Genomic DNA, 13,273 nt, shown 5'->3' with positions numbered 1-13,273 from the left:
TGTATAATGCAACGATCGTTGGAGATTATTGTTATTCTGGTAATACTTGGATTAGTTATGACGATACTCAAACCGTTAGAAATAAGGTTACTTATGTTAAAGGAAGAGGATTGCGTGGTTACTTTGCGTGGCATGTGGCAGCAGACCAAAATTGGCTACTTTCTAAAACAGGTTAGTAATTTTTCTTTTCTTTTTTCATTCTTCGACCATTTTATCGTTGAAAGAAATATTTAAGTATTTTTGAGTAGTAAAAAAAAATTGTAGGAGCTTTTTACCCCCTTTTTTATAGTGTTTTTGGGTACTTTCTCAAGTATATTACTCCGTAGTTTTTCTTTTTCTTCAATTATCCACAGTTGAAAAATAGAAGTTTTCCCATATTTTCTTTTTTGTACTTAATAATAAAAAGACATCATTTTTTATCGGTGTTTTCTCATAAGATTACAATGAATGCATGATCATAGATATTGTTAATTTTCATCGATAATTTTGTGAAATTTTAGATATCATTAATGTTATAAAAGTTTGTCTGTCCTGAAATACCATAATATATATTGAAACTTTTTGAGTATAGAATAAATATTATTTAACTTTGCAAATTTGTACATTATCACAAACATAGCTAAGCACTGAATAGATTTAGAACTATTTGGTTGATTGATACAAGTATGATGTTATTTTCCATAAATAAATACGATATGAAGACATCTTTGATATATAGTTATACATCATATTGTATACGATTATATAATATCGATACATTACATATACGTACAACCATTTTATTAGTTAAACTTTTTCTTATTAGTAAGAAGCTTTATGTTTTTGTTTTTTCCACATTATGTTCCTTTTTACAAATCTTCCATATTTATGTTGTACAATTAACAAGTTGTTTTGTTCTTAAATACCAGCAACAATCCTCATGAAATACAGCAACAACATGGCGTCCGGAGAGAATAGAGTGTATGCAAACCTTGTGCCTACCCTATAGAAATAGAGAGGGTATATATATTCCCTTTTCTAACCTTCTTTGAAAATGTGTTACTCGAGCCGAGGCTCTTTAGGAAACATCATCTCTACCTCCACAATGTAAAAGGGTAAGGTCTGCATACACATCACCCTTCACATACTCCCACTCATGAGATTATACTGAATTTGTTGTTGATATACTAAGTAATCATTCATGACTCCACATTCATCATACTTCAATTCACTACTTAAACAATTTTCCTTCATAACACAAGGATTTCCCAAAATCAAGTAAGGACAACAATAACACCAAGTGGAGTCTGAGGAGAGTAAGATATATATTTTTTGAATAGTTAAAGTTGACAAATCCGTAGTGGTTTCGTTATTTACTTTTTTCCAATCCTTAAAAATTAAAATGTGTTTAAATTCTGAATAATGTGAAAAGATGTTTATCCATGGAGTTGACTACGATTTCATGGTGCCTCATAGCTCATAAGTCCATTTTTTTTACTCGGTGTTCAATATTTATTGTGTGATTAGATTAATTCAAATTTACACTGAAAAGTCTAATTTAGAGGGTAAAATACTTACTATGAAAAACGATTCAATATTCAAAATTCGACTCCAAAAACTTTTATTGAAAATGAAAAAATATTTATCGTTTCACCATAATTTTTGATTGTGTATATATAGTTCATAGTCCATGGAACATTCTCAACTATAATATCCACTACTTTTTGTAAATAAAGAAAAATCCTGAAGTAACATTGTACATAGCCTCTTTCAGCAAAAAGTAAAATCTAGAGGAACATTTAGAAATATGTAACAACTTATTCATATTTCGTGTTCACATCAAATAATCAATAATGGTAAATTACGTGCGATGTTGTATTTATTTATGGAAAATAACATCACACTTGTATCAGTCAACCAAATAGTTCTAAATCTATTCAGTGCTTAGCTATGTTTGTGATAATGTACAAATTTGCAAAGTTAAATAATATTACAATACGATTGGAACAAAGTATAAAGGAACTATTGTATATATGAATGAATATACATCTTTGATATATAGTTATACATCATATTGTATACGATTATATAATATCGATACATTACATATACGTACAACCATTTTTAATAGTTAAACTTTTTCTTATTAGTGTAGAAGCTTTATTGTTTTTGTTTTTTCCTACATTATGTTCCTTTTTACAAATCTTCCATATTTACGTTGTACAATAAACAAGTTGTTTTGTTCTTAATTACCAGCAACAATCCTCATGAAATACAACAACATGGCGTTCGGAGATAATAGAGTGTATGCAAACCTTGTGTCTACCCTGTAGAAATAGAGAGGGTATATATATTCCCTTTTCTAACCTTCTTTGAAAATGTGTTACTCGAGCCGAGGCTCTCTAGGAAACATCATCTCTACCTCCACAATGTAAGGGTAAGGTCTGCATACACATCACCCTTCACATACTCCCACTCATGAGATTATACTGAATTTGTTGTTGATATACTAAGTAATCATTCATGACTACACATTCATCTTACTTCAATTTACTACATAAAACAATTTTCCCTCATCACACAAGGATTTCCCAAATTCATGACTCCACATTCATCATACTTCAATTCACTACTAAAACAATTTTCCTTCATGACACAAGTATTTCCCAAAATCAAGTAAGGACAACAATAACACCAAGTGGAGTTTGAGGAGAGCAAGATGTACGCAGACTTTCAAGTGTTAACGAGCTATAAGTTGGGAAATAGTGAGACTATTTTCCGAACAAGCTAGTTCAACTGTGACTAAAGTCTCTTTCGCGATATCGTCTTTATTCTTGGAAAAGGCAGGAACTTTAGGATTTGGCAAGACTTCAATTTCATTTTTGAGTCATGTTGTATACCTCCAACATGGATGGTCTGTCTTCCCATTTTTCTTGAACACATAATAGTGCAACTTGCATGTATCTCACTTGTTTACTTATTCGAAAATCATCTTGCAGTGATGGATCAATGAAATCCACTCCATTGCCTTTATGCCAAAGTTCATATGCCTGATGAATTTTGATCAAATGAAGTTAGTAATTCTATTGTGTTCATACTGTAATCGAGATCACAGAATTTACTGTGTGTCCTTAAGGAATCGAATCCTCTCATTAATTTGAGGTTATGGATTTACTTCCTTACTATATATAAGCACAAAAGTTCTCCTCTTCATTACCTACTAGGGGGAGAAATGAACTTACATATTCAAGAAGATTCAAATCGTTCTCGATTCCATATTCACATGAATTCTTCTTTCCACCAAGGATTTGCAACAACAGGACTCCGAAGCTATAAACATCATATTTCCTGGAGTATACGCCTCGTTTAACATACTCTGGAGGAACACAACCACTACAGAACACAAGCAGAGATGTTAAAAATATATTAAGTAAGTAAACAATGGTTAAAGAGTCATGATATTTACTAAGTCCCAACAATCTTTCCAGTGTTTGCTTCTTTTTCGTCTTTCTGGAATAGTCTAGCTATACCGAAATCTGAGATTCTTGGCTTCATCTCTTCGTCTAGTAAAATGTTGCTAGCTTTCAAGTCTCTGTGAATTACTGTGAATGTTGAGTACTCTTGGAGGTATAATAGTCCTTGAGTAACTCCTTCTATAATACAAACACGCGTCTCCCAGTCTAATTTCAGTCTCTTCACGGGGTCTGCATCGATCAGACAATCAATTCTTAGTAACTATATGTACGTTTTTGATACATTCTACATATCTTAGACAATTTCTCGAGATGTTCCTAAATGTTTGTTTAAACAATATGTAAGCATTGTCAAGTACTACGAATGAAGTTCTCTGTTCCTAAATGTTTGTTTAAACAATATGTAAGCATTGTCAAGTACTACGAATAATTTTGTAATGAATTAAGAGTTTATTACGCGCACCATAAAGGTAGAAATCCAAACTTCTGTTTGACATGTACTCATAAATCAGTATTTTCTCTTCTTTTTCGATGCAAAATCCCTGAAGTTGTAGAACATTGACATGTTGCAACTTTGAAGCAAGTGAGACCTCATTCTGAAACTCTTCTACTCCTTGCTTAGAGCATTCTGAAAGACGTTTTACTGCGATTTCCTGTCCATCACTTAACCTTCCCTGGAACAATAAGGAGTATGATTTTGAGGTCTGGGATCCTTCATGATCTAAATTTTAAGATTCAGAGATACAGAGAGCCGGAGATGGTTAAAAAGTAATTCAAATATCTAAAACTAGAGTTCTATGCATGTCTTAACTATGAGACGTTATGTGGAAAACTTACAAAGTATTCCTAGGAGGAAATACTGATCAAGAAGAGAATCCCAAAGATATAGAACTTTCTATGTACAAGCTATTCTATTTTCGTCAATTTCACGTTTTGATTTTTGTCTCGAATTTCTCCATAGATTTTAGTCAATGTAGCCAAAAATCTCGACTAGTTGAGTTACCAATACCTTATAAACAGGTCCAAAACCTCCCTCTCCAATCTTGTTTTTGATGGAGAAATTGTTTGTAGCTTCTTTTATTTGATCAAAGCTGAACACTTTGAGATTACCATATGTAGCCAAAAATCTCGACTAGTTGAGTTACCAATACCTTATAAACAGGTCCAAAACCTCCCTCTCCAATCTTGTTTTTGATGGAGAAATTGTTTGTAGCTTCTTTTATTTGATCAAAGCTGACACTTTGAGATTACCATCTATAATCAAAGGTAAAACTTTTAAGTTCCACTATATTCCGATTAGTCGTTTAAAAGAAAGAGTGACAAGGAATTGATATTAGTTACCTTCAGATCTTACAGTTTTCTTTTTTAAGATACAAAGTATTGAACTTATTACGATAATGGTGATCGTGATCGTTGGCAAAAGAATTGCTAGTAACCTTCTCTTGCTACTGCGATGGTCTTCTTCTTCTTCGTCTGAGGCTGTAAAGAATGTTATCATGTTTATATGGTGTTATCAAAAGCAAAAGTCACACAAAAGCAATAAGATATGTTGTTGTTGTTGTATATGTACAAAGAAATTGATTTCCTTTTATGATAAAGTGAAATATCAATTGTTTAGTGTTGCCTCTTTAGAAGAGGTTCATCGACAAGAAAAAGTATGTTTTAGAACCTTGATAACGGCACTGAAGCACATATTAAACAAGGCGAACAGCTCAATATGTTTTTGAGCCTTGCTTCAGAGCCTAAGCTCACCTTTGAAATGAATAAGCAAGCTCTGTATGATGGTTATTCCCCTTCCTATGGATGTAAGACAATACTTCCCCGTCCTGTCCCAATTTTAGTGTCTCACTTTTCTTTTTTCGTCTATTCCAAATAGAGTGTTTCTTTCTATATTTAGTAACTTTTCCAATTTCAACATTCTACGTGACAAGTATACTGGAAGACAAACTATAAGAGAGATTTTTCAAAGGATTATGATGTAACCTGCTTTTGAAAGCTCCCGATCGACATCATCGCTAGGAAATTGGAATGCAGCAAAACCACGAAGCCCCTTATCCTTCGCATAAGAAACTTTAGTTCTTATAGCCTCGACATCATCATAACCAATCCATAATGGTCCAATAGTAACATAGTTCACAACATAAGTTGAGTTATAGACAGGTATGGCTCCATACCTTTTCATATATCTCTTGATGGCTCTGTAATTCATCCACTTTTCATATATCCCTTGATGTCTCTGTAATTTATCGATGATCCATCGCTTGTTATTGCTGGACCTCTTGCAGGTGAGCCTACCATGTTATGATTTGGATTCACAAGTGTCCACGCATAACCATGGTATGCTAAGCCTATAACAATTTTATTGGCTGGTAAGCCATTCTTGATCCATTCCTTTATACCATAATCTGTATTTCGCGTGCTTGATGGATCATATAAAGCTGAATGTGCTCGTGTAACGTTGTTTTTTGAAGGCAAATAATAGTCATATGATCTGAGATGAACCCAATCGAAGTTTCTAACAATTGTTTCTACTGGATATTTCATCGATTGATCTAGCATTGGTGAATAGTATGCTCCCATAGTTAAGATCAATGAATTGTTGGACTCAGAATTAATCGTTGTTCGCCACTCTTCAATGAATGTTCTCATATTAGTCATGTTTGCAGCTGTATTTGGGTAGACACCATTAAGATCAAGCCCTTGAAATCCATATAGTCGAGCAGTTTTTATTGAACTTGTGATGAATGATTTTCTACGCGAAAATTCACTGGTCATCGCGAAGAAGTCAGGGGATTCATCACTTCCTCCCCATATGGATAGAAGTGTTATAACTGATGGATTATTTTGTTTCACAGTTTTGGTAAAGGTTGAGATATATGGTTCATCAGAGTTATTTATGAAAACCTCGAAATTCGAAGTGTTGATATGTGCAAAGGCAACATGAAGATGTGTGTACATAGTAGGAATTTCAGGTGTTGGAAACACACTGCCAGCATACCAGAACCCGGATTTTATCCAAGATGTTGTATCTGAAGAACTCGAAAAAGGAAGAACAAGTAGAAAGAGGAAGGAGAATAGCCTTTTCAAAGACATTAAGAAGTAAAAGGCGATCTACTAGTTCAAAAAAAGAGGATCCGTTGAAGAGTTTTGTAGAGAATAGTTCGATCTTTTTGTGCAATAGGAAAGAGTCCTTTTGAATTCCTTAAAATACGCTCTGATGAGGCTTGAGTATAAGAGGGGTACTTGAACAGAAGGTCGTCTAAGACTAGTGAAAATCGAATTGAGATGCTTAAGATTTCTTGATATCAAGCAATAGTCTTTTGTACTACATGTCTTAATTTTCAATCATGTAATAAACTTTTTGGCAAAGGTCTCAATACTATATTGTTGATTTGTCTATTTTTATATTTACTAACAATTTAACTTTAAAATATTCTTTTTATCTCTAACATGATTTATATCCACATAACATCTATGACTTGTTTAGACCACAAGTTTCAAAAATATTTTTTTCTTTCTTAAATAACTTCGTGTCAAGTCAAACAACATCACATAAATTGGGACGAAGGGAGTAATATACTTATTGGTAAAAGTCTCAAAACTATATTGTTGATTTGCCCAACACCTTTGCTTGTAAAAATTGAATTGGTCAATCTGTAGTTTGTGATGAAAAGTATGTTTGGTTACTTTCATAGAAACTACTCCTGGAGTCCTGGTGCGAATTGGAAAGTTAATATAAATTTTGGATACTTGTTCTAGTCATGTTCACATTTATAAATGCATCATCCTTGGATATTTTCGTGTATTTACTTCTTTATATTTTAATTCCGTTAATGAAAATCTTGATTCCCTCCACTATAGTTGTACATACAATAATTCTTGATACCAAGAAGCTATATAATTTCAAAACCAACAATAACAATATACCCAGTATAATCTTATGAATGAAGTCTGAAGAGTATAATCTTATAAAATAGGAACTTTAGAAAGATAGACAAGTTATTTTCGATACACCTGTCTAAAACTTCCACCCCTATGAACTTCTTGGTAAGTGCTTTGTGATAAAATCTTATGAAAGTCATATTATGTTTTGACAAGTGTAGCATCCTTGCATGTAAAGATCCTCTTGACTTCTATGCCACTGCCCCAAATGTTGGGTTTGTAGGCCATAGCTTGTACACAAGATTCAATTGTGGTTCAAAAGATTTTCATACTAGTCTACCCTCCACCCATCCTTGATCAACTAGATGAGCTTGGTTAAAATTTTAACCTTGACAGTTAAAATCGAATCATGGTTAAGTGATAATTGTTTGAACGCAATACATATGTCTTACATTTGTTGATTTTGTATAAATACTGAATGCACTAAAATTAGGGATCTTAAGATACATAATTGGTTTGATTCAATGTTTCCTTCTCTTTGTCGGTGTACATAGATTATACACTGCTTATATACGATTATACTTCTGTTTTGCGCTTGGAGCATTAATTAGAAACAATTTTATCACAGTTATCATTCATGACTCCACATTCATCATACTTCAATTCACATTTGTGAGGTGAAAATGCTTTCCCAAAGCTAATTAAACAACAACAATAACATACCACTACACCAAAAATGATCTTTAGTGACTAACCACATATTGTGATCCAATAAAATTGTATGAGAATCATGACGTCTTAGGATCAGGTTCAAATCACAACAGAAATAATAATTTGTCATAGTGCCACGAAAGCTTATCCGAACAACACGGTTATCTGACTAGCTAAAAAAATCAACATTTTAAGATGAAATTCAAAGATTTCACTAAGTATTTGAATCGAAATAGGTTCAGACTTTGGGTATTATATGGCACTTACTTAAGCCCATTACTGATGGGCCTTAAAAGCTTCTATCAACCTAATTGGGCTCACTCTAAGACTCCAGCCCATTTGTTCAGGACATTTCTTTACACTTTTAAAAAGAAGAAAAATAACGAAAAATTCATACAAAATAAAATAATACGATAAATAGCATAATATATGTATATATTATTTATGTGTATACACCATAGGAAAGAGCTATTGGGGTGCCAAAGATTTAAGTATACTATTCCTTTTGATTTAATTTGTGTGGTTTGATTTGGAGAATGCATGTTAAATTAATGTGAATTCAGACATAAAATATTTAATTTTGTTGATAATAAAGTTTACGTATTTAGAAATTATACAAAAAATGCTGCAATCATCTTTGATTTTCTCAAAATCGACTTTTTAATAATATATTACAAGTTTTTCTACATTTCTTAAGCTTCATATCAGGGCATATCAAGGGATTTCTCGAGTTTATGTGAGTCTAAATTTTTCTTATGAGATTATATATATATATATAGTAGTGTTATATTTCTAAAAAATTATCTAAATATAGATGTGTGAATTCAAATTCGAAGTATCATATAATACAATGATGATTTGGGTGCACCTCTCTAAGTGAGGTTAGAAATTCAAATTTATATCTATTTTGTTTTTTTTCTTTGTTAAATTAGACAACACCTCTTTAAATGGTTATTGATAGAACTTTTGGTATTTTAATTAATTTTATTCATATATTTTGCTTTATTCTTTCTAATTTTTCAAGTTTCACATTGAAAATTCCTAAATTTTGCTTTATTCTTTCAAATTTTTCAAGTCTTTCACATTGAAAATTCCTAAAAAAAAAGTTAGCACTAAAAAAATGTGTATATTAAAACTAGTAGTATTGGATGATAGAACATACAATCAATGGACTGAACCGATCTCAATACACTTTTTCGTAAAATTGCCGTACATATAACACATATTTTTCATCATCATCAAACAAATTAATTACATGTGGCTGTTGTTAGATTTAGTCAAATGATTAGTTAATTGATTCCTAATATGTAGTTTCCTCTATTATTATCTATATAACCCTCAAAAGTCAACAATTACCAAATTAAATAACTCACCAAGATAACCTATTTTCACAAGAAACTATTCAAATTTAATTTCTATCATAACGTGACAAAATAGATAACGCTAGTCACCACATATGATCATTTTTTCAAGAATCCATCAAAGACCAATCTTTTAATTGGAATGGTCAAGTTTATTTATGTATTATTTGAAAATAGGCTAACTTTATCATTGTTAAACTTTTAATCTATTTAGGTACATGTCATATCCTATCTAATTATCTCTCTCCAATTCTTCCTCGTCTACCTCTACCTATTCTTGGGCCTATATATCATTGTCCACCTCTCACACCTCTTCATTGGGACGTTTAATTCCTTTTCATGTGTACGTTTTCAACCTCGCTATCCGCATCTTGTCTACTATGGAGAGTTGAAATTTGGTAGAATATTTTTACTTTTCCTTTTTAGTCTAAAAATATTTTATAGTATTTAATTTCCTTTCAAGTCTAGGGTTTACATTAATTGCAAAATATTTAGTTTTATTTTAGTTTAGTATCAAGAAGGATTCTCCTTAATTATTTATAAATAGGGATGTACTCTTCTAGTTGAATCAATGCAAGAATCAATACAAAGAGTTATCATTCATTCTCTCTTTAATTTCTCTTTCTAGTTTCTTCCATTCCATAACATGGAGATCACTCTCAACTTATCATGTATATCCTCACTCTTAAACATATCTATACTAGTATATCTACACATCCATCTAAGCATTCTCCTTTTCGTTATTTTCATCTTTTGGATGAGTAAATTTTTGACTGACTAAGATTTTGCCTCGTACAACATAGTTTATCTAATTAACCACTCTAAAACTTTCATTTAATTCGTTTAGGACATCGAACATGAGCCTATATTTCATCCACCAGCTCCAATGCAATGTGTGACATTAGCGTTGGCTTTTCTATTTCCTTGAATTATTGACCCAATAAAAACAATCTAAGAACTGATCGATCCCTAGTGCAACCCCATCTAATTTGGATTTTGTTCCTACTTTCAAATGCTATGCCTTTAAGGAATTACCCTTCCCAATCGGATTAGATTCGAATCCAACTATGTTTTCTCATACATTTCTCACCTTATAAACAAAATATTAAATAGTCGTCTAATGTTCTAATAAAACTCAAATTTTTAGATCGTGATCTAACATTTTCTCATAATTTTTTAAATTTGCTCAAAAATGAACTTTAGATCGTGATCTAAAAAATTCATAAGCTTGCAAAAAACAAAAAGAACTTATTTACTAAATAACTATTTCAAAAAAGATTAATGATAAAAATAATTTCGAAACAATTTGCAAACGACATATTCAAACAACATATTCAAACATAAGCAAATGTTGACGATTCTATTTTTAGAAGCATGAAAATTCAATCACTTTGTACATAACCTCTTTCAGAAAAAAAGTAAGGTCTAGAGGAACATTTAGAAATATGTAACAACTTATTCATATATACAATAGTTCATTTATACTTTGTTCCAATCGTATTGTAATATTATTTAACTTCGCAAATTTGTACATTATCACAAACATAGCTAAGCACTGAATAGATTTAGAACTATTTGGTTGATTGATACAAGTATGATGTTATTTTCCATAAATAAATACAAGATGTGAACACATCTTTGATAAATAGTTATACAACACATCTTTGATATATAGTTATACATCATATTGTATACGATTATATAATATCGATACATTACATATACGTACAACCATTTTATTAGTTAAACCTTTTCTTATTAGTAAGAAGCTTTATGTTTTTGTTTTTTCCACATTATGTTCCTTTTTACAAATCTTCCATATTTATGTTGTACAATTAACAAGTTGTTTTGTTCTTAAATACCAGCAACAATCGTCATGAAATACAACAACAACATGGCGTTCGGAGATAATAGAGTGTATGCAAACCTTGTGCCTACCCTGTAGAAATAGAGAGGGTATATATATTCCCTTTTCTAACCTTCTTTGAAAATGTGTTACTCGAGCCAAGGCTCTTTAGGAAACATCGTCTCTACCTCCACAATGTAAGGGTAAGGTTTGCATACACATCACCCTTCACATACTCCGACTCATGAGATTATACTGAATTTTTGTTGATATACTAAGTAATCATTCATGACTCCACATTCATCATACTTCAAATCACTACTTAAACAATTTTCCTTCATAACACAAGGATTTCCCAAAATCAAGTAAGGACAACAATAACACCAAGTGGAGTCTGAGGAGAGTAAGATATATATTTTTTGAATAGTTAAAGTTGACAAATCCGTAGTGGTTTCGTTATTTACTTTTTCCCAATCCTTAAAAATTAAAATGTGTTTAAATTCTGAATAATGTGAAAAGATGTTTATCCATGGAGTTGACTACGATTTCATGGTGCCTCATAGCTCATAAGTCCATTTTTTTTACTCGATGTTCAATATCTATTGTGTAGTTAGATTAATTCAAATTTACATTGAAAAATCTAATTTAAAGGGTAAAATGCTTACTATTAAAAACGATTCAATATTCAAAATTCGACTCCGAAAACTTTTATTGAAAATGAAAAAATATTTACCGTTTCACCATAATTTTTTATTGTGTATATATAGCTCATAATCCATGGAACATTCTCAACTATAATATCCACTACTTTTTGTAAATAAAGAAAAATCCTGAGGTAACATTGTACATAGCCTCTTTCAGCAAAAAGGTAAGGTCTAGAGGAACATTTTGTATTATGTAACAACTTATTTATATTTTGTGTTTACGTCAAATCAATAATCGTAAATTATGTGTGATCTTGTATTTATTTATGGAAAATACATCACACTTGTATTAGTCAACTAAATAGTTCTTTATCTATTCAGTGTTTAGCTATGTTTGTGCTATTGTACAAATTTGCAAAGTTAAATAATGTTACAATACCAAAAAAAAACATCATTTTTTGGAACAAAGTATAAAGGAACTATTGTATATATGAATGAATATACAATATGAATAAGTTGTTACATATTTCTAAATGTTCCTCTAGACCTTACTTTTTTTCTGAAAGAGGTTATGTACAAAGTGATTGAATTTTCATGCTTCTAAAAATAGAATCGTCAACATTTGCTTATGTTTGAATATGTTGTTTGAATATGTCGTTTGCAAATTGTTTCGAAATTATTTTTATCATTAATCTTTTTTGAAATAATTATTTAGTAAATAAGTTCTTTTTGCTTTTTGCAACTTGTGAATTTTTTAGATCACGATCTAAAGTTCATTTTTGAGCAAATTAAAAAAATTATGAGAAAATGTTAGATCGATCTAAAAGTTTGAATTTTATTAGAACATTAGACGACTATTTAATATTTTGTTTGTAAGGTGAAAAATGTATGAGAAAACATAGTTGGATTCGAATCTAATCCGATTCGGAAGGGTAATTCCTTAAAGGCATAACATTTGAAAGTAGGAACAAAATCCAAATTAGATGGGGTTGCACTAGGGATCGATCAGTTCTTAGATTGTTTTTATTGGGTCAATAATTCAAGGAAATAGAAAAATTAACGCTAATGTCACACATTGTATTGGAGCTAGTGGATGAAATATAGGCTCATGTTCGATGTCCTAAACGAATTAAATGAAAGTTTTAGCGTGGTTAATTAGATAAACTATGTTGTACGAGGCAAAATCTTAGTCAGTCAAAAATTTACTCATCCAAAAGATGGAAATAACGAAAAGGAGAATGCTTAGATGGATGTGTAGATATACTAGTATAGATGTGTTTAAGAGTGAGGATATACATGATAAGTTGAGAGTGATCTCCATGTTATGGAATGGAAGAAACTAGAAAGAGAAATTAAAGAGAGAATGAATGATAACTC

At 31.1% G+C, this 13,273-nt stretch overlaps 1 protein-coding gene and 1 pseudogene across 1 annotated transcript in view; both read right to left on the bottom strand.

The window, feature by feature from the left end:
- Positions 1-6,566, bottom strand: part of LOC102590164 (chitinase-3-like protein 2) — a 23,195-nt gene extending 16,629 nt beyond the window's left edge. The window contains exon 1 of the mRNA XM_015307056.1: positions 6,357-6,566. Within this exon, the coding sequence (XP_015162542.1) occupies positions 6,357-6,545 (189 nt within the window). The 5' untranslated portion in view covers positions 6,546-6,566. The remainder of the gene's footprint in view (positions 1-6,356) is intronic.
- The window catches only part of LOC102599777 (cysteine-rich receptor-like protein kinase 19), a 12,697-nt pseudogene continuing 2,048 nt past the window's right edge, over positions 2,625-13,273 (bottom strand).

Source organism: Solanum tuberosum, unplaced genomic scaffold, assembly GCF_000226075.1.
Source record: "Solanum tuberosum cultivar DM 1-3 516 R44 unplaced genomic scaffold, SolTub_3.0 scf00047, whole genome shotgun sequence".
Lineage (NCBI taxonomy): Eukaryota > Viridiplantae > Streptophyta > Magnoliopsida > Solanales > Solanaceae > Solanum > Solanum tuberosum.
Note: the sequence above shows the minus strand (reverse complement) of the source record. Positions and strands in the feature narration are given on the sequence as shown.